The sequence below is a fragment of the Narcine bancroftii genome, chromosome 8 (assembly GCF_036971445.1).
Source record: "Narcine bancroftii isolate sNarBan1 chromosome 8, sNarBan1.hap1, whole genome shotgun sequence".
NCBI lineage: Eukaryota > Metazoa > Chordata > Chondrichthyes > Torpediniformes > Narcinidae > Narcine > Narcine bancroftii.
This window is the reverse complement of record NC_091476.1, coordinates 58,247,223-58,269,119: the sequence shown is the minus strand read 5'-3', so window position 1 is coordinate 58,269,119 and position 21,897 is coordinate 58,247,223. Positions and strand designations below refer to the sequence as shown.

The 21,897-nt window shown below is 44.1% G+C and overlaps 1 protein-coding gene and 1 pseudogene across 2 annotated transcripts in view; one reads left to right on the top strand and one right to left on the bottom strand.

The window, feature by feature from the left end:
• Positions 1 to 2,668, bottom strand: part of LOC138740726 (magnesium transporter NIPA2-like) — a 32,128-nt pseudogene extending 29,460 nt beyond the window's left edge.
• Positions 2,669 to 2,670: 2 nt separating this feature from the next.
• Positions 2,671 to 21,897, top strand: part of taf7 (TAF7 RNA polymerase II, TATA box binding protein (TBP)-associated factor) — a 313,475-nt gene continuing 294,248 nt past the window's right edge. Inside the window, exons 1-5 of one of the 2 annotated variants that reach the window (XM_069893795.1) lie at positions 2,671 to 2,800; positions 11,260 to 11,342; positions 14,895 to 14,973; positions 16,868 to 17,001; positions 17,856 to 17,976. In XM_069893795.1, coding sequence (XP_069749896.1) covers positions 2,794 to 2,800; positions 11,260 to 11,342; positions 14,895 to 14,973; positions 16,868 to 17,001; positions 17,856 to 17,976 — 424 coding nt within the window. In that variant the 5' untranslated portion in view covers positions 2,671 to 2,793. The remainder of the gene's footprint in view (positions 2,801 to 11,259; positions 11,343 to 14,894; positions 14,974 to 16,867; positions 17,002 to 17,855; positions 17,977 to 21,897) is intronic. The other variant, XM_069893794.1, reaches the window with a different exon arrangement.

Below are 21,897 nucleotides of genomic sequence, written 5' to 3'. Positions count from 1 at the left end.
TGAAGGGTGGGGGGAGAGAAGGGTGGGGGGAGAGAAGGGTGGGGGGAGAGAAGGGTGGGGGGAGAGAAGGGTGGGGGGAGAGAAGGGTGGGGGGAGAGAAGGGTGGGGGGAGAGAAGGGTGGGGGGAGAGAAGGGTGGGGGGAGAGAAGGGTGGGGGAAGAGAAGGGTGGGGGGAAGAGAAGGGTGGGGGGAAGAGAAGGGTGGGGGAGAGAGAAGGGTGGGGGGAGAGAAGGGGTGGGGGAGAGAAGGGTGGGGGGAGAGAAGGGTGGGGGGAGAGAAGGGGTGGGGGGAGAGAAGGGTGGGGGAGAGAAGGGTGGGGGGAGAGAAGGGTGGGGGGAGAGAAGGGTGGGGGGGAGAGAAGGGTGGGGGGAGAGAAGGGTGGGGGGAGAGAAGGGTGGGGGAGAGAAGGGGGGGGAGAGAAGGGTGGGGGAGAGAGGTTGGGGGGAGAGAAGGGTGGGGGGAGAGAGGTGGGGGGAGAGAGGGTGGGGGGAGAGAAGGGTGGGGGGAGAGAGGGTGGGGGGAGAGAAGGGTGGGGGGAGAGAAGGTGGGGGGAGAGAAGGGTGGGGGGAAAGAGAAGGGTGGGGGGAAAACAGACTCTGAATGCTACATACCCATCATAGAAATTGAGGTACAGGAGTAGGCCATTTTGGCCCCTTCAATCCTACACCATCATTCATTTTGATCACGGCTAATCATCTACTCAGTAACCTGCCTTCTTCCCATACCCTCGATCCTTTTGTCACAAGGGCCAAAATCTATCTCCCTCTTAAATATAAAGAACCAGCTTCAACTACTTCCTGTGGCAAAGAATTCCATAGATTCACCACACTCTGAGAGAAAAATATTTCCTCATCTCAGTCCGAGAAGACTTCCCCCTTATCTTTAACTGTGACCCCCTGATTCTGGTTGATAGAGATTATACTGTTTGTTTGATTTACATGAGTCTTTGAAAATCAAAAATATTTTTAAAAAAACATGCTGTCTCTCATCCTGTGCCTGACAGCAATTAACCAGAATACATAAGATTCATGTGAGGTCCCTTAACAAAGTTCACTGTGATGGAAACCAAATCATTCAGTGACAGGGATGTGCCCAAACACTCAATGACTGGGCTGACAGGAACTTCAGCACATTAACTTATCACTGAGAGCATCACTTCACAGAGGACAGTTCCAAGTGGAGGCAGCATTGAGTATTAGTTGGGTGTCTGTAATGGAAGATTAAACCGTGTTTTTTTACTTTTGCAGCCTTTGCCTTCTGCAAGGCTGAGAACCTGCTTGTTTGTTTTTCCTTTGCAGCCTTTGTTTCTGCAAGGCTGAGAACCTGCTTGTGTTTTAGAATCAGCAGACATAAGCTAAATTCCACTGAGGGGCCAGAGATGCAGTTATCTGAAGAAAGGACATCTGTGTACCAAGAACATTTAATCTTCTTGCTTGTTTTGGTCACAGACTGTCAGAGGCCTAGCCTTGTTGCAAAATAAACCATTGTATTCAAAGTGATAAGCTGAAAATTATGTTATTCAATAGAAGCCTAGCATGCTAGCTTGCTCGCTTATCTTTCTTGCTGTGCTGGGAATAAGTGCTTTGGTAAGCAGTTTTTGGGTAATATAAGCATGGTCCCGCTGCTGAAGTTTGAGACTCTCCGAGAGGTGGCAACATCTCTCAGCAAGAAGAAGAACTTCTTGAGTCCAGTCAACGTCCCGGTCGGGGAGGTGGAGAAGCTGCTAGCGGCGCCCTGGCAGTCGTTGCCTCGCTTCGGCAGTTGGGACCAGTCCAAGCGTTGATAAGTATAGTTGGGAAGGGCTTGCACATTGTAGTTTGAAATCAGCTTTTGAATTTGTAATAAACAATTGTATTAAACTGAACTGCTCTCGGTGTGTGTGTCTATTTTCTTTTGGTAGCTCAAAACACTGTGACCAATCTAAAACGAACAAAGTGAGAGGTACAAGTTTACCCAAGACAGAGTCTGTGCGAGGTTACCTCAGGTCACCTACCAAGGGTGAAGAGGAAGTCATCAGTCCTGGCACCAGGAATACTCCATCATCAGGAACTCTCTCCATCCTCCTGGGAAATCCAGCTCGTGTCAACTATTCCTGAAGGCAAAATGGAGTGACTGACCAACCCACCTCACTGCCGTCACTAGGCCACCCCCATCCCATGCCGCCAGTCCAGAACTCTCCCTCACAACTGTCTCCAGTTCTCCCCAAACCCACAGATCAGGCACTAGCAATTAACTCACCGAACACAGACCCAGTGCCGGTGGGAATAACAGTCCTTGCAAACCCCATGATGTAGCTTCTCCTGCTCAAACCCTTGTCCACCAAAACAACTTCACACTACCTCCCTTCCACAACCACACCTTTGTCCTCCAAACTACCTCGACCCCTCCATAATCAACCCCGCTATCACGCCCCCTCTCCTCCCCATTACCCTCCCACCCTCCATTACCCTCCCATCCCCCTCCTTCCCCTTCCTCCCCCACCCCTCCTCCCTTTCATCACACTCCACCCCCCCCCCCCCCCCCCCGCTTCTGCCAACATATCCGTGTGCATAATCCCCAATGTCTTCACCCCCCGTGCCCATTTTTACTCACCTTACTGGTAACTTCTCCATCTTCCACTCAAGTCCATCCTCCAGCTATCCCCCAGGCCACTTCCGGTCTACTCAGCGTCGTGCAGCCCGCAGAATTGTCCCCTAGGGCTAGCTTCCGGTGGCGGAGGCCAGGCTGGAAAGCGACGGAGGTTTTGCTGTTTGGCCGGTTATACACAGGAAAAGCTCAGCGTCTTGGAACAGGATGACAGGTAGGGGTCCTGGACGGGAGGGCCAAAGGAGAAGGTCCTGGGAGACCGCAGGGGAAGCGGAGGGTGAGGCAGAGACTTGGAGGGAAGGGGGCGTGGGGGAGAGACAGAGTAGAGGGAGGGTGAAGCAGAGATTGTGAAGGAAGGGGAGTGGGGGGGAGAGGACTGGGAGGGAGGGGATGGGGAGAGACTGGGAGGGAGGGGAAGAGACAGAGAGGGGTGGGCATGGAGTATTGGGTGGGGAGTCTGTGAGGGGGAGTTGGGGGGTTGAGACCAGGAAGGGGGGGGGGGGGGGGAAAGGGTCAAAGCCTTTGGTGCTGTGAATTGAGGTAAACACACTGAAATGCTGGAGGAACTCAGCCGGTCTTTACAGCATCTATAGGAGACAAGATGTATTGCTGATGTTTTGGATCAGAGCCCTTCTTCAAGGAAGCAGGGATATATCAGAAAGTCTCAGAATTCAACCACAATGGGGGAGGAACCAGACCAACAAAGGTGCTAATAGGATGTTGATAAGGGACTGAGTGTTGCAGATCCAACCCAAGTCACTGCCTCACTGGAAAACAACATCCATCAGAAAAAGCTTCCCTTTTCCAAGCTCATTCATTGTTATGCGTAGGGTTGACTAGGGAAGCAGGCACTTCACTTACCTACTTAATGGACCAGTGATACTTAACTATATTAACCCACTTTCTGGCAGGTGGTAATTAGCCTTCTCTGTCCTGAAGATTAAAGTTCAACTTGCAATGCATGAGGAAGAATTAAAGCTTTATTCATCAGAATTAAGAACAATGAGAGAATGTTAAAATATGATGATTATGTGCTATATATTATGTGTATGCACTCTGATCTGGATAAATACTGTTTTGTCTGGTTGTACATGTACAGTCAGGCGATAATGAAGTTGAAAAGTTCAGAAAGAGGTGATTTTTTTTGTCTTGATAGCTAGTGTTTATTTTAAATTTAGACATACAGCATGATATCAGGCCCTTGCAGCTTACGAGGCTGTTCCCTCCACCCCCCCCTTCCCCCATGCACCAAATAACCTATAAACTCTGTATGTTTTTTTAACAATGGGAGTAAACTGGAAAACCCTGGATACACTCAGACAGGGAGAACGTACAAACTTCCTACAGACAGTGCCAGATTCGAACCCCAGTTCCTGACTCTAATAGCGTTGCACTAAATGTTATGTGAACCTTGCTGCCCTAAAACCACTCTTCAGAGATAAAAGACAAGAAGTGATTGACTCAGTCTAGCATCTGTCATTAGGAAGATGCTGGAATCCATTGTTAAGGAGGTAAGAGCAGGGCATTCAGAAACCCATAAGAGTTTGTGCGGCTGCAGGAGCACTGGAGGTGAATCCATAGACACTCGGTGTCTCTGAAGGAACTCTCATTTGCCTCTCTCCTATCATTAGTAGTGCCAGTCAATGCTCATGGCGACTCTTGGTTTGCCTTGTGGCAGACAAAAGTTTAAGCATATCATGTGGGTAACATTTTTAATAACTTGACAAGAAAGAACTGAGCAGAGTCAAGTGGCGATAGTAAAGCAAAATTGTGTTTGCTGGAGTTCTCTGTGGAGGTAAGAGAGTGGTAAAGGGGAATGAGTGTTGTATTTGGATTTCCAGAAGGCATTCATTAAGGTGCCACACGAGTCACTGCACAAGATCACAGTGTTGGGGATAATATAACAGAGTGGATAGGAAAGCAGCTGCTAACAGAGCACAGAATTTGATAAATGAATTATAATTGAGCTGTCATTCAGTGACTGGGTATTGCCGGGGCTTTGTGAAGATCCTGTATGTACTGCAGTTCGTTTCACTAATGATGCAAAGATAGGTGGGTATGTAATTCACAAGGACACACAGCCTTCAAAGGGCCATAGGGAGATGTGTGAGTGGACAAGATACAGGCAGATGGAAATGTGGAGTAAATGGCTTTGGGAGAGACTTCACAGTGTGCTGGTGAGAGGCACCTGAGTATTGATATGGTTTTGGCCTCCATATCTAAGGAATCATAATCTTTTATTGAAGGTGATGCAGTGCTTTTACAGACCCTACGTGCTAAACTTTACTTCATCCCGGAACTGCTGCAATGCAAGCTTGTGCTAACTTGAGTAAGAAGTCCAAAGCTGCCCTCAGTGTTCCAGGAGCTGCTTTGTTCCTCTCCACTGCAGTAAGCTGCTGAGGGTGGTCAATGGTGGAAGCTGAGAGGATGTGCCCCTGGTAGGCATTTCCACAACATTAGGAGCATGTGAGGGAGTTGAGAGGTATTGGGAAAGAGTGGGAAGATGGTGCTGAGGATTGGATCAGCCATGCTGTTGCTGAATGAGGGAACAGGATGGGCAATTTGTCTCACAAAATGCTTTCTCTTCCATGTGGTCATGGGTTAGATTGTAGAATGGTACAGCACAGGAACAGGCCCTTCGGCCTTCGTGTCTGTGCCAAACATGATGTCCAAATATAAAAAAACTCTGCTGCTTGCACTTGATAGTTATCTCTTCATCACCTTCATGTTCCTGTGTCTATCTGCTTCCACCATGACCCCTGGCAGCCTGTACCAGGCACCCACCACTCTGTGTAAAACATTTTCCTTGCACATCTCTTTAAACTTCCTCCCCCTTCACCTTAGACACCTAGAGTGAAATGCTTTTGCTGCAGAGAAAAGATTCTGACTGTCCACCCTGTCGATGCCTCATGATTTTATAAACCGCTATCTAGGTTCCCCTCAGCCTCTGACACTCCAAAGAAAGCAACCCTTTTGTCCGATTTCTCCCTTTTACTTGTCCCCTGTAAACCAGGCCGTCTCCTTGTGCCTTTTCCCAAAACCTCCACATCCATCCATGACCAGAATTGTGAACAGTATTCTAAATGTGGTCGAACAAAAGCATTGCAACATGCCCACCCAATGAAGCAAAACCATCCAACCTACTTGTGCGCCCATTTTCAAGGAGCTATGGACCTGGACTCCCACATCCTTCTTCAGATAAATATTTGTAAGAGCCCTACCGTTAACGGCAAAATATTCTTATGTTTGACTTCCCAAAGAGCAACATTATGTGAGTGTGCAAGTGTGCATGTATGTATCTAAATGTATCCATATCTATCTATCTATATTTATATCTGTATATGTATATTTATATGTATATAAAAATGTGTGTGGAGAGAGATAAAAACAAATACTGTGTAAGAACGTGTATAGATAATATAGATAGATATAGATCTGTGGTTTTCAAACTTTTTCTTTCCACTCACATCCCTCTTTAAGCCATTGGGGCTCTGTGATTAGTAAGGAATTACTTCAGGAGTCTGTGGGTAGGAAGGGAAGGTTGAGAACCACTGCTCTAGACTCAATTATTACTGAAATGTTTTGCTGGAGAAAAATTGTCATTGGCCCATTTCCTTTGGAGTTATGAAACCGTGTACATACGAGTCAATTAGGGACGATTAAAACAGTGGTTTTTAAATTTTTTCTTTCCACCCACGTGCCACCTGAAGCAATCCCTTAGAGCACCTATAGCTTAGGGAATACTTAAGGTGGTAGGTGGGTGCAAAGATAAAGTTTGAAAACCACTCTCATTGATAGGTATAGAAGATATATATTTTACGCACGCACGCACGCATGCACGCACGCACATGTACATAATTAATGGGCACCAGACCAGATAATTGGGTTGGGTACAGGATGAAATTGATGATGTTAAGACAATAAGACAATAGTTTGACACATGGAATTATGACATTGTGCCTATTGGTTAAACTTGCTTGCAGGACTGGCAGCTCAATGTTCTGGACTTGCATTGCTTTAGATGCGATAGAAAGGGGAAGGGGAGGAGTGGCATTTCTCGTCAGAGAAAATATCACGGATGTGCTCACGAAGGACAAATGTGAGGGCTTGTCAACTGAGGCTATATGGGTGAAGCTGAGGAATGCAAAGGGTATGAGCACACTCATGGGGTTGTATTAAAGACTGCCTAATAGTGAAAATTGGAGGAGCAAATCAGTAGACAGCTGCAAGAAACATAAGGTTGTGCTCGTAGGAGACTTTAACTTTCCACATATTTTACATACTGTAAAATGGCTGAATTACTTGGAGTTTGTCAAATGTATTTTTCATGAACATTTTTTAAATCATTATATAGAGGTACCAACTAGAGAGAGTGCTCTACAAGATTCCCTCCTTTTAGGGAACGAGACAAGACTGGTGACATTTTTGATTCAAGTTAATTATGGAGAAGGATGGGTCTGGGCCTCAGGTTGAGATTCTAAATTGGAGACAGACCAATTTTGAGGAAATGAGAAAGAATCAAGAATGTGTGGATTGGGATAAGTTGTTTTGGGCAAGGATGTGTGAGGTAAGTGGAGGACCTTCAAAGGTGAAATTTTGAAAGTACAGAGTTTGTATGTTCCTGTCAGCATTAAAAGGCAAAGTTAACGGGCATTAGGAACCTCTGTTTTTGAGGGATATTGGGGATCTGGTTAAGAAGGGGAGTTGTGTATAAGTAGGTACAGGCAACAAGGAGCAAATAAGGTACTTGAGGAGTATAAGAAGGAAATCAGCAGAGCTAAAAGAATTCCTGAAGTTGCTTTGGCAGACAATGTGAAGGAAAATCGTAAGGATTTCTACAGGTATATTAAGAGCAAAGGGATAGTAAGAGACAAAATTGGTCCCCTTAAAGATCAGAGTGGTTAGCATTGTATGGAGCCAAAAGAGATGGTCTTTTTGCATCTGTATTTACTCAGGAAAGTAAGGCAAACAAAGATTGAAGTTATTGAACCTTTTCAGATTAAGGGAGGTCATGGAACTATGCAGATTAAAGAGAAGGAGGTGCTTGTTGTCTTTTGCACTTTATTGTTTTTCTTTTTCTCTCTATTGCACAGTCAGTTTGTTTACATTTTATTATTTTTTTACATGTGTATATTGAGTACATTTTTTTATACTACCAATAAGTGGAAATTCTGCCTTTACCGCAGGAAAAAGAATCTCAGGGCTGTATGTGATGTCACGTATGTACTCTGATAATAAATCTGAAATTTAATGCAAATAAGGGTGGATAAATCCCCAGGGCCTGGAGCTTGACGAAGGCTAGAGTAGAAATTGCAGAGCCTTGGCAGATATGTTTATAATGTCCTTAGCCATGGCTGGTGTGCCAGAGATAGCTCCAAAAATAACTCCTGGTGAGTCTCATATCAGTAGTAGGTAAATTATTGGAAGGTGTTCAAAGAGATTGGATATACAGGTTTTTGGGATTGATTAGGGATAGTAAACATGGCTTTGTGCTTGGTAGGTCATGCTTAGCCAATCTTGTAGAGCTTTTGAGGAGGTTACCAGGAAGGTTGAAGGGAAAACTGTAGATGTTGTCCACGTAGGTTGGGAAGGTTCAGTCCCTTGATATTCCTGGTGAGGTAGTGAACTGGATTCAACATTGGCTTTATGGGAAGAAGCCAGAGAGTAGTGGTGGATGATTGTCTCTCAGACTGGAGACTCATGACTAGTGTTCCTCAGGGATCAGTGCTGGGACCATTGTTGTTTGTCATCTATATCAATGATTTGGACAATAATATTATTTGGATCAATAAATTTGCGGATGACACAAAGATTGGAGGCGTTGTGGACAGTGAAGAAGGTTTTCAAAGCTTGCAGAGGAATCTGGACCAGCTGGAAAAATGGGCTAAAAAATGACAGATGGAATTTAATGCAGACAAGTGTGAGGTGTTGCATTTTGGAAGGACAAACCAAGAAAGGACATACATGGTAAATGGTAAGCCACTGAGGAGTGCGGTAGAACAGAAGGATCTGGGAATACAGATACCTAATTTCCTGAAAGAGAGCTTTTGTCATATTGGCCTTCATAAATCAAAGCATTGAGTATAGGACTTGGGATGTTATGTTAAAGTTGTATAAGACATTGGTGAGGCCAAATTTGGAGGATGTTGTGTAGTTTTGGTCACCGAATTATAGGAAAGATATCAATAAGATAGAAAGAGTTGCAGAGAAGATTTACTAGGATCTTGCCTGGACTGCAGGATCTGAATTACAGGGAAAGGTTATTTGTTGCAGTGTAGAAGAATGAGGGGAGATTTGATAGAGTTATTTAAAATTATGATGGATATTGATAGAGAAAATGTAAGTAGGCTTTTTCCACTGAGGGTAGGCGAGATGCAAACCAGAGGACATGGGTTAAGGATGAAAGGTGAAATGTTTAAGGGAACATGCAGAGGAATTTCTTCACTCAGAGAGTGGTAGGAGTGAGGAACGTGTTGCCAGCTGTTGTGGTGAATACAGGCTCAATTTTAACAGTTAAGGAAAATTTGGACAGCTCCTTGGCTGTGAGGGGTATGGGGGGGGGGGGTGGATATGGACTGGGTGCAGTTCAGTGAGGGTCTCGGCAGAATAATAGTTTGGCACAGGTTAGAAAGCCCGAACAGCTTATTCTATGCTGAAATGTTCTATGGTTCTACTACCCTCTACTATGAGACAGCTACTTACAATCAACTTATCATGGATCTGCACCTTCTGAATTAGCTTACCATGTGGGACCTTGTCAAATGCCTTACTATAGTCCATGTGGACAATACCCACTGCCCTACCCTCATCAACCATTTTTATCACCTCAAAAATCTCAAATTGATAAGACATGACCTGCCCCGCACAAAGCCATGTGGTCTGTCTCTCATCTGATTAGGAATTTCTAAATATATGTGAATTTTATCCCTAAGTATCCTTTACAATAGTTTCCCTACCACTGATGTGAGGCTCACTGGCTTAAAATTTCCAGAACAATCCAATGGCTAATGGAATTAGCCATTCTCCTGTCCTCTGGCACCTCTCCTGTTGCCAATGAGAATGCAAGGATCTTTGTCAAGACCCCAGCAATCCTTCACTTGCCTCTTTCAATAACCATAGATATAATCCCATCAGGCCCAAATGACGTGCCCTTCCAAATGCTCCTCAAATGACCTACCACTTCTTTCCTGATCTCAAAATGGCCCAACACATGAGCATTCTCCACACTAGGCTCCCCATCACTATCTATGTCCTTCTCCTTGGTAGAAGGATCTTTAGAACCTCGCCCACTTCCTCTTGCTCCAGTATAAATTTCCTTTGTCAATGACTGGTCCCTTCTGCCTAGTATCCGTAGTATTAATGAGAGAATAAAATGCATTGGGATTTTCTATAATGCTGTTCCCCAAGGAGATTTCATGGCTCCTTTGCCCTTCCTAATGGCTTGCTTGAGTTCTTTCCTGTAATATTTTTTTTGAAACTTTATTTATTAATTTTAACATATGAAGAAAGTAAGTAATTCACGTACAGAAAAAATACAAAATAAAGTAATACAAGTACAAAGTAACATAGTTAATACAATACCAATCTCGGCATCTCCCCCTAACAACTAAAAACTAAGATTTAAAAAAAAACTTTTTAACCCCTAAACCCCCCCTCCCCACCCCCATGATAAAGAGTGAAGAATTAATACTATTAGTATAATAAAAAAATAAAAAATATATATATATTAAAAAAAAGATCGATATATATAAAAAAACAAAAAAGAGTATTAATTAAGTATTAATTATTAATCCAAAAAATTTTTATTATATAAGAATATATATGAAAAAACAAAAACAAAAAGAACTTAAACGAAAAAAAAAACAACTAATAATAAAAAAAACTAAAAAAAAGGGGAAAAAAAGAAAAAAAAAGAAAACATATATAGAAAAAATATATAATAACAAAAGTTTTTTTAAAGAAAAAAATGATTAATTCAAACTTATTTAAATTGTATATAATCAATAAATGGGGTCCACTTTAACTCATAAAAAGACATCTTATCTTGTAGAGAAAAAGATATTCTTTCCACTTTCCTGTAATCTTGATATTCTTCCAGGGCAGCACGGTCGGCATAGCAGTTAGTGCAACGCCTTTACAGTGTCAGCGATCGGGACCAGGGTGTGAATCTAGCGCTGTCTGTAAGGAGTTTGTATGTTTTCCCCATGTCTGCGTGGGTTTTCCCCGAGTGCTCCAGTTTCCTCCCACTGTTTGAAAGGTACTGGGGGTGTAGGTTAATTGGGTGGCACAGCCTTGTGGGCTGAATTGGCTTGTTACCGTGCTGTATGTCTAAGTTAAATTTTTTAAAAAGTTCTTCTTGCATGCTGTCATGTGAGTTTGGAAGCTATATTGCTGGTGGTCTCTTCCACCACCACCACCACACACCCCCACCCCCACCAACATCTACATTTCATCTACATTTGGAACAAGGTTGTTCTGATGTTCCTGTCAATATTTGTCTCAATGAATCTAACCAGGCCAGATCACCTGAAGTTTTTTTTTGTGGGATCTTGCTATGCACAATCATGGAATGGTGATAAATCTCCCCCATCCCCCTCCCCTCCTCTAGCCTTTGACATAACAAAAAACAAAATGAAGCTGCACTGTCTCCCCCTCTTGTTATTTTTATTTCAGCCAGAGGACAGAAGCAGGGCTGCAAGAGCAAGGAGGATGCTCCGTACGAGTTGGAGAGTCAGTACATCCTGCGGCTGCCGCCGGTGAGTGTTTTAGTTATTCGGTGCATCAGGTTCCAGTACACGCTTTGTGGCTTCAAACAGAAGCCCATTTCAAAACAGCCTTGGTAACCTGTCATTGCAATCATCTTGACGAAGGGCTCAGGCCCAAAATGTCTATTTTATTTCCTATGGTTGCTGCGTGTCCTGCTGAGTTTTTCCAGTACTATGCCAGTACTTTTGACTGGAAATTCACAAATGACACCCCAAGGAGGGAACGAGGAATCAGAACGAAAATTCAAGATTCCTTTATTATCATGTAATATCACATGAAATTGCTTTCTGCCTGCTGTAAGGCGGACCGATTCATCATTAGTGTCACTCAGCATCCCTTAAAGCACAAAAAGAGATGTAAAAGAGAGTCCTTTCAGAGACACTGTGTGTCCATAAATTCACCTCCAGTGCTCCCGCAGCCTCTGCACCTTTTTGAACCATTGGCAACCCGAGGTCCAGATCCAAACCTCTGACATAATCAGTAAGCCTTCAGCACCCAAGGCCTGTCAGGTGCCCTTCAGCACCCTCTCGAATCCTGTTTGAAAGACCTGCTTCCCATGAGCCAGTCTCCAGCAGTCCACAGCCTATGTGGGTCCCTCAGCTGGTCCTTTGCTTTGGTCAACGTCCTGTCAGGTGGCCTTCTCTGCTTCTCCTTCTCAATCGGGGGTGTTCTACTTGTTTCTGGTCCACTGCTTCCCCGGAGTCTTCCTACTCTCATGGCCGCTACTGAGCATAGATTCTGTCATCTGAGGCACAGAGCCATGAATGGAGGATTTTAGCTTAAAATTACCATCGGTTCCTTTAACAGCTAGTTAACACCTGAACAGAGACACTGGCATTAGGACCAGGCGGTTGAACCCTTTGGAACAGCGCTTTGATTCGATCTTCCAGGTCCAAACCCGAGGCAGTGCTTCCATTACAGCAGCTCTGGTAGCACAGCCATTTTTCTTATATTAGCCTGACTTCAGTGGTTGGGAAGATTGTCACAGGTAAGGTTAAGAAGTACTTGGAGCACATGATATGATAGGATAAGCCAAAGCCAGCATGGAAAGGGGAACTTAAGGGAAAATCTTGCTTGACAGATCTTTTGGAAGTAGCAAGTAAACCGGATAAAGGAGATTCAATGCATGTGTATATGAATTTTCTGAAGGCGTTTGACAAGGTGCCGCACATGAGGATACCCAAGAAGATGGTATAGCAGGAAACATACTAGTGTGGGAGGAGCTGAGGTTGGAATACAGGGATCATGTTCTGGTTGGCTACCAGTAGCTGCTGGAGTTTCACAGGGATTGGGGTTTGGGCCATTCTTTTTGTTATATATCAATGATTTAGATGATGGAATGAATGGCTTTGTGACCATGTTTACAGATGATATTAAGGTAGGTGAGGGGTAGGTAGTGTAGATGAAACCGGAAGCTGCAGAAGACAGATTAGGAGAATGGGCAGAGAAGTGGAAAATGAAATATAATGTCCGAAAGTGTACAGTCATGCACTTTGGTAGAAAATTAAATGGGCACACAATTTTCGAAATGAGGATAAAATTGAAAATCCCCAGATGTAAAGAGACCTGGGAGTCCTCGTGCAAGACAGGATAGCCTGAAGGTTAACGTGCAGGTTGAGTTGGCGGTGGCATTAATTTCAAGAGGAACTCTGATTATCTGAAATGGTCGGGACCGCCCCTATTGTCGGATAAACGTTTTTTCAGAGAACTGGTCAATTTTTAAAAACAGCCCAGTAGCAACAGCAAATCACTAGTAACAGAGTGTAAGCAAGGGAAGGCTTTTAAAGCATTAAAATAATGTTTAATTTTCACCAAAAAAAATGCTAGGCACCGCCGATCATGGGGGCCCCATTCCTGCTGGGAGCCCAATGTCCTTGCTCCTGCCCGGAAGGCCGCTCTCCTTGATGACAATGGATTCCTTTAACCGCTTGCGGCTGGGAGACGGTTGCGCACAGTTTGAGAGGGAGAGTTGGAGAGAAAAGTCAATAGGGGAAGGTAAAGAAGAAATGGAAAGAGAGGGGAGGGAGTTACCTGAAACGAGGACAATAGCTATTCTAATTTCATGTCGAGTTAATTTTTTTTCAACCTGTGAGGTCAGTTCAGCCCTAAAAACATTTTGGTTAAATGAGGATTTCTGATTTATTTCAGATATCCTTATTTATCTGAAATTTTTTAAAAATTTCAGATAAATGAGGATTTTGGATAATCGGAGTTGTACTGTATAAGATCAGGGATGTGATGTTGAGGCTTTCTGAGGCACTGATGGGACCTCACTCTCCCATGTAACTTGGCATCATCAGCAAGACTTAAAGGTGCATCTTTCTCTTCCTTTATCTTAGAGTGTGGTAGAACTGAGTCCCCAGAGCAGGCTCCCAGAATTACGACAGCACCACTCTCCCAATTTGCAGAATTAGTACAGAAACGGGCCCCTCAGCCCACCTCCATCATGCTCATCTTTTTACCCATCTACACTGATATCATAAAAGGATGCCGGAAGATTGTAATCCTTTTATATCTTGCCTGTTCATGCAGTCTTCTAAACCTGATAATCACATTTGACCACCACTTCCTCTGGCAGTGACTTCCAAATATGAATCACTGTGGGGGAAAAAATCTCTCCAGTTCCCCCTTAAAACCACTTCTCACATGAACCCATATCCTTTCATTTCTGATAATGGGGCAAAAGATGACCATTAGCCTCTCTATGCCTCTCATAATCATATCCATCAGGTTCCCCCGCAGCCTCCTTTGCTTGAAGTCCAGCCGATCCAATCTCTCCCCATACAAAATGTTATCCAATCCAGACAATGCCCTGGTGAGTAGGGACAATAGGACATTCAAACAATGCTTAGATAGGCACAAAGCTGTGAAAAAATTGAGGGTTTGAAATGGGGAAGGATTAAATTGTTGAGGAATAAGTTTACAGAGTTTGGCACTGCATCATGGGCAGAAGTGCCTGTGCTGTAATGTTTTTTGTTCTATGAATTTCCTCTGCATTCTCTCCAGAGCTACCACATCATTCCTGCAGTGGGGCGAGTGTTGTCTAATCACTGTTCTGCCAAATTACAGCACAATGTGCCAAAATCACTGCCTCGACCTATGAAATCAATAACCTTTCTTCACCCCTCTGTGCATTTGTGTTACCACTTTCAGCAAACTCTGAACCCAAGGTCTCTTTGCTCCTTAATGCACCACCATTCACTGTATACATCCCACCTATGACTCCTCCATGCTCATTTTCCTCATCCTGGAACCAATTCCTTTGCAAGAAAGCAATTGCCCCTAATTCTGCATGCTCTAATTTCAGCTGCAGTCCCAATAATGAGCAATTTTGAAAGATTCGGGGGATTAGGGGATCAAAGGATAGAGGGATCAGGGAAAAAGAGAGGTCGAGGGAGCAGGGGATGGGGTCATGGAATGGGGTTGGTGGATTGGGGAAGGGAGGAGTCGGGATCAAGGGAGTGAGGGTAAGGGGGAGGGGGGTTAGGGAAGTCAGAGGCTGAGCATTGTCTGGTGGAATTTAGAGCTTTCTTTCTGGACAGGAGTGTGCATCCAATGTGCGGAGAGCTGTGCAGTCAGGGAATGTCAACTTGCGGGACCGACTGACCATTGAGTTACACCGTGAGTAGTCTAACTGTCTACTATCCAGGATGTTTAATGATATTGTTATGGGCCTAGAGGACCCCAAAACCCAGCAGCAATAGAAATTCACCAAGACAAATATTTACTAAAACAAAAGTTGCTTTTAATTATCTTTAAACATGAAAACAGGATCACTTATTACTATTAACCTAACAACCCCCTTCTAATTCTAAGTGCACATGTATGTAATGTGTGTATAAGTTCAGAAAAGTTATTTGATTCACAGTCCAATCTCACTTCTCACTCCTCCAAGTTCACCAGAATCAGGCAATTCTTATACTGTGCACAGAATTTAACATTTGTGAATTTCACCAGGCTTTGGTGCTTGAAAGGTAAATGGTTATCACTCAGGAAGATTCTTGTCGGTTTTCAGAGAGAGATTTGTTGCTCGTTGGACACAAACTGATTCCTCCCAATCAGCCTCTTTAGTGTCTTACCAAAGAAACTTGCCCCATCAGGGTTTTCCAAATGTTAACCTCTTTCAGGTCACCACAAAATTCCTTTTTGTTTCCCTTATTTCAAGTGAAATATGCAGCCAGCCATCTCCTCTTGTATGGACCACAAGGACTTTGACCAGACTGAATTAAGAACTCACACCCATCTTCAAAATGGGTTTTTTCCATAAGCTTGCTAGTTTGGCATGTTCCAGTCCCAGCTGCTGAACTGTAGAACTGGATTCTCTCTCTGACTCAGAGAAAACCACATGACCATATGAGAACAGAACTCTGCACTCAGACAGACTGCAGCTCCGGATCTAATCTTCGAGACTGTTCATCTGTTGCTTTCCAAAACAATAATCCATCACTCCACAGCATGTCCAATTAACACCTACTTGTGAAGTCCTTATAGGCATTCTTTAAAGTTTTTGCAAAGGCACTTGGAGCCTGGACTGTTTGGCTTGAGCAGAGCTCTGGCATTTTAAATGAGATCTGTTTTGAAGTGTTTGGATGTGACCTACAATAAAAAACCCGCCACAGTTTATCTCCTTTAAAACATGTCTATATACAATATAAAATATAACATAATCGTAACAATGCCATGTGTAGTTTAATTTTACCTGCTGTTTGGAGAGATTAAACAATGCTGAATAGTTTGATTTGACCTGCTGATCGGAGAGTTGAATGACTCTGTGAGCAGTTTGACTGTCTGCCACTCAGGGAGTTGAACTATACCGAGAACAAGCTCCAAGGAGTGGATCGGGAGAGGTGGGAAACAATTACAGATGAAAACCCTATCAGTGCCCTACAAGACATTTCCTCCCTCACCCCTTGGCTATTGAAAGTTAACCAAGAGGCAATGTTGGCTCTGTTTGTACAGATGCAGTGCCAACTGTCTGGAGGCATTAAATTTCTGGTCTTTATCCAAACTTCCCAATGGGATGTTGTTCTGGCACCTGTCAACCATTCAGTGCTCAGAGTCTTTGACCTACTATCATCAGGAAGGAGGTACAGGAACATCAAAATCAAAGCTGTCAGGCTGGGAAATAGTTTCTTCACACAGGCTGTGAGATTGATGATCCTGTAACCAAGTAAATAATTCCAAATATTTATATTTATTTTAAATTATTTATATATAAATATGCATGATTTTTATGTGCAATGTATTGTGCCTGTATGTGTGTGTAATGTAGTCCAGAGAAACATTCTTGTCTGGCTGTAGATGTACAGTCAGATGATAATGAACTTGAACTTTATCTTGAATGCCTCTGTGCAATGTCCTGCTAACTGTCTCTGCTGGCTCTACTCACACCTGACCTCTGTACACATGACATGTGCAGAGGCTTGACATGACAGCTGACTGAGAGAGGGGAAAGTACACCAGGTGTCTGACTCCCCTCCCTCCCTCCCTCTCTCCCTCCCTCCCTCCCTCACAGCCGATGGTCGTCACGGCATCGTGCGGGTGGACAAGCAACCCTTGGCATCCCGGCTGGTCGATATGCCATGTGTCATCGAGTCACTCAAGACGATTGACAAAAAGACTTTCTACAAGACCGCTGACATTTGTCAGGTATGATCATGTCCCTCTTCACTCCACAGTTTGAGAATCAAGTGAGATTGCTTCGGCTCTGAGGCTTTGAGATAAAACTTCACCAATCTCTGAGGCAATGAGCCATGATTCCTGCCATTAACGTTTGAATGAGGGGACAATATGACTGGATAAGGGGCTGTCTTTTAAAATAGGTCTTCCCTTAGATTAGAGGGAGGGGAGACACTGGAATTCTCTGTGCCCCCGAGGGGCTGGATCGTTAGATAGGTTTTAAGTGGAGACAGATGAATGATTGAATGGTGGAGCAATTGAGGGTTCTGGGGAACTGGCACAGAAGAGAAGTTGAGGCCAGTGTGGATCAGCCATAATCATGTTAAATGGTGGGGCATGATTGAGGGGCTGAGTGACTTCCTGCTCCTGCTCTCTTGCACTTGTTCTGAATGTGGGCTTGAAGTGGAGGCAATAAACAATTCTGCAGAATAAAGTATTCCCCAGTTTTCCTGGGGTTAACCACAGTAGATGGGTGCTGAGTCGTATGCACAGCTCCAATGCTTGATATTCAGACCGAGCTATGTCTGTGGATAGTGGGCTGAGGGACGTGGAAGGGCATAGAGGGACTGAAGCTCAGGGAGGGGCCGAGGGTCGGGAAGGACAGGGCCAGTGGTCAAAGGGGCAGGGCCGAGGGGTGTGGAGGGACATAGAGGGGCAGAGAGTCACAGAGGGGTAAGGGGTAGGTGGAAGTGGGGGTCTGGGGCACGGGGGGGTGCGGCGGCAAGGGGTTCGGGGGAGGAAAAGGGCTGATGATTAGAGCTGGCGATTTTCTGTGTTTTGCAAAGAGGGCCTCAGCTGTTTTCCTGCTCTGTCCACCCCCACAGATGCTGGTGTGCACCACGGATGGGGAGTTATACCCTCCTCAGGAGGAACCGGTTCCAGTGGATCCCAAAAACAAAAAGAAAGACAAGGACAAAGAGAAGAAGTTCCTGTGGAATCACAGCAGTGAGTCTCTTAGGCCTTGTAGCAGTCAGTGACCCTTGGCATTCCTGTCCCTGGGAATGGTGATGGTCCTCTGGGTAACTGTCATTCTTGTCCTGGGGAATGGTGGTGGCCTGATGGTGAATTGTCATGTTCCTGTCCCAGGGAATAATTGTAATGAGGCAGTTAACTGTGACTTGTGGAATGGTAGTAACCTGATGGAGAACTGCGGTGTTCCTGACCTAGGGAATGGTAGTGACCAGATGGTTCAAGATTCAAAATTCCTTTGTCATGTAATAGTACAGAAATAATATTTCATGAAATTGCCCTCAGACTGCTGTAAGGCAGACAAAGAGTTGCCATTAGTGTCGCCTGGTGCCCCTTTCAGTACGAGAGAAAGAGAAACAAAAGCAAGTCCCCTCAGACACTGAATGTCCTTGGATTCTCCTTCTGCACTCCCTCAATCTCTGGAGTCACACAGACCCTTGTTCAATCCATTGGCAATCCAAACCACCAACACAATCAGGAAGTCTTCAGAGCCCGAGGCCTCTTCAGGTGCCCTTGCCCTCTGCACCCTCTCAAATCCCGGTTTCAATACCTGGTTCCCATGAGTAGAGGTCCAGCAGCTGCAACCCATGAGGGTTCCTTGACCACAAATTGCCCACAACCTGTGAGAGTCCCTCAGCCACTGAGCCTTCGCTGGTCTGCCGCCGTGGTCACTATCGTGCAAAGTTGTCTTCTCTGCTTTTCCTTCTTACCTGGGAATAGTCTCCCTGCTTCTGATGCTCTGCACTGGTCTGCCATCCCCAGGAATCTGCAACCCTCGAGCTTGGGCACAGACTCTGTAGGATTTTAAAATAAAACACTGTCAGCTCCTTTAACAGGCATGGAGCAGCCAGCATTATGACTAAGTGGTTGACCCACTTGGAGCAGTATATTGTCTTACTCTCCCGTCCCTGTACCAGCGGCAGCACCAACATTTTTCCTGACCCAAGGAATGTTAGTGATCTGATGGTGAACTGTAACATTCTGATCTAAGGAATGTTAGTGACCTGGAGGAGTCACGTGATGGAGTAGTGGCCGGTAGGAGAATACCAGGCCTCTCCAGAAATGAAGGAAAAAAGTGAAGAAAAAGCAAAGCCCCGGACACACAAATCACAACAAATAAAAAATAAAGGTGTCGAGAAAATGGCACCTAAGAAAGAAAAGCCGAAAACAATGAGATGAAAAGAAGAAAGAAAGATGCCAGAAGGGAAAGGTGAAGGTCTTACCTGCATGAAAAAGCAGGGACCCGCTGTGAAAAGAGGAGTTCACTCCCCGAGGTTAGTGGAGACCCACTGACCGTGGGGCTGCAAAAATGGCTCACAGAGCCAAACGGGTGCGCAAATGCGCACGACAAGGAGAACACCGATGGGAGGGGGGACCAGCTGTGGAGTTTCACTCCACAGCACAAACAGCTGAGAGATGCCCGACAGCAGGACTCCCAGCTGGAAGATAAGAAAGCAATGGGAACGGGAAGGGGGGGAGAATGAAAAAAGGAAACTGGAGACACAACAGATAACCAGCCCAGAAGAAGACCAACATCAAGAAACCATGGAAAAAAAACCCAACAAATTGAGACAAACAGCTCAACAAGAAAGACAGAAGAGACACAGATACAAGGAAGACAACAGAAGACCAAAACCCAAGAGCAGACACAGAAGAAGAAGAAGAACACCAAGCTCTGCACAGAGGAATAGGAGGTAAAATGAATGGGCAGTACATAGATTTTAAAAAAATTTCAAGAACAAATGAAAGCATTAAAAGAATGGATGACACTAGAATTTAGTGAAATGAAAAGAAAATTGAAAAGTACAGAAGAAAAAGTGAGTCGAATAGAACTGGTCATAACAAATGTAGGGAAAAGATTAGAAAATGTGGTGTAATGGTGGTAGAAAAAGAAAATTGGAAGAAAGTGACAAAAAAGTTAAAGAAACACAGGAGTTGTTAGCTCAGAAGATGGATATAATGGAAAACTATAGTAGGCGAAACAATATGAAGAAGGCAAAGATATGAAAGAATTTATAAAAGAATGGATCCCAAAAGTCCTGGGTATGCCAGAAATGCAGGAAGGAATGGAAATAGAAAGGGCACACAGAACATTAGCCCCGAAACCGCAGTCACAACAAAACCCAAGATCCGTTTTAGTAAAATTCCTGAGATACACGACAAGAGAAAATATATTGGAGAAGGCAATGAATAAAATTAGGGAAGACAAAAAACCACTGGAATACAAAGGTCAAAATTTTTTTTTCTACCCAAATTTAAGTTTTGAGCTCCTAAAGAAGAGGAAGGAGTTTAACGCAGCAAAATCGACCCTATGGAAGAAAGACTATAAATTTATGTTAAGATATCCAGCGGTGCTTAAAATAGTTATCCCAGGGGAGCAAAACAGACTGTTCTCGGATCAGAGAAAGCACGAGAATTTGCAGAACGCCTGCAAGACAAAAAGAGAGATGAAGAGATGTAACAAGAACAAAGAACGATGACAAACTACATATAAAGAAGTAAAAATAATGTATAAGTAAGAACTAAAGGAGGGAAGAAAAGGGAAGTAAGGGAGAAGGGGGAAAAAAAGAGGAGGGGGTTAAAAAAAATAAAAAGTGAAGAAAAGAGGGGGAGTTTTGCTGTATTGTGAAGATAAAAGTCTTCTGGAGGGGGTTGGGTGGGAGAGAATAACAGTCACTGCAAAATCAGTTGACACTTGCGAATGGATTCGCAGTCCGAATGGAGAGGGGAGTTGTGGTTGCCTGGCAAAGGACAAGGGGCGACTCAGAGAGGGGGGGACAACACTTGGAGTTAAGGGAATTTTAGATGTGGGAATGGTTGAAATATTTTATGTTTTAGAAGTGTTGTCATACAGTGCATTCAAAAAAAGAAAACTGAGAAATGGAAATGGAGAAAAGGGAAAAGGTGGTGGTGAGGAATCGGAAATGAGATGTAAACAAAGTATGAGATGGCCATGTTGAACTATATGACTGTAAATATTAACAGAAAGCATAACCAAATCAAATGGAAAAGGCTATTAAATTTACTGAAAAAAGAAAAAAATAGATATAGCATTCGCGCAGGAAATGCATCTAACTGAAGTGGAACACAAGAAATTAAGGGTACGTAACGGCAGCATCATATAACTCAAAAGCCAGAGGTGTAGCGAAATTAATCAATAAAAAAAGGAATGTTAGTTACCTGATGGTGAACTGTGATGTTCCTGATCTAAGGAATGGCATTGTCCTGATGGTGAACTGTGACGTTCCTGATCTAAGGAATGGCATTGTCCTGACGGTGAACTGAGATGTTCCTGATCTAAGGAATGGCATTGTCCTGATGGTGAACTGTGACGTTCCGAATCTAAGGAATGGTATTCTCCTGATGGTGAACTGTGATGTTCCTGATCTAAGGAATGGCATTGTCCTGATGGTGAACTGTGATGTTCCTGATCTAAGGAATGGCATTGTCCTGATGGTGAACTGTGACGTTCCTAATCTAAGGAATGGTATTGTCCTGATGGTGAACTGTGATGTTCCTGATCTAAGGAATGGCATTGTCCTGATGGTGAACTGTGATGTTCCTGATCAAAGGAATGGCATTGTCCTGATGGTGAACAGAGACGTTCCTGATCTAAGGAATGGCATTGTCCTGATGGTGAACTGTGATGTTCCTGGTCTAAGAAATGGCATTGTCCTGATGGTGAACAGTGATATTCCTGATCTAAGAAATGGCATTGTCCTGATGGTGAACTGTGATGTTCCTGATCTAAGAAATGTCATTGTCCTGATGGTGAACTGTGAAGTTCCCGATCTAAGGAATGGTATTGTCCTGATGGTGAACTGTGATGTTCCTGATCTAAGGAATGGCATTGTCCTGATGGTGAACTGTGATGTTCCTGATCAAAGGAATGGCATT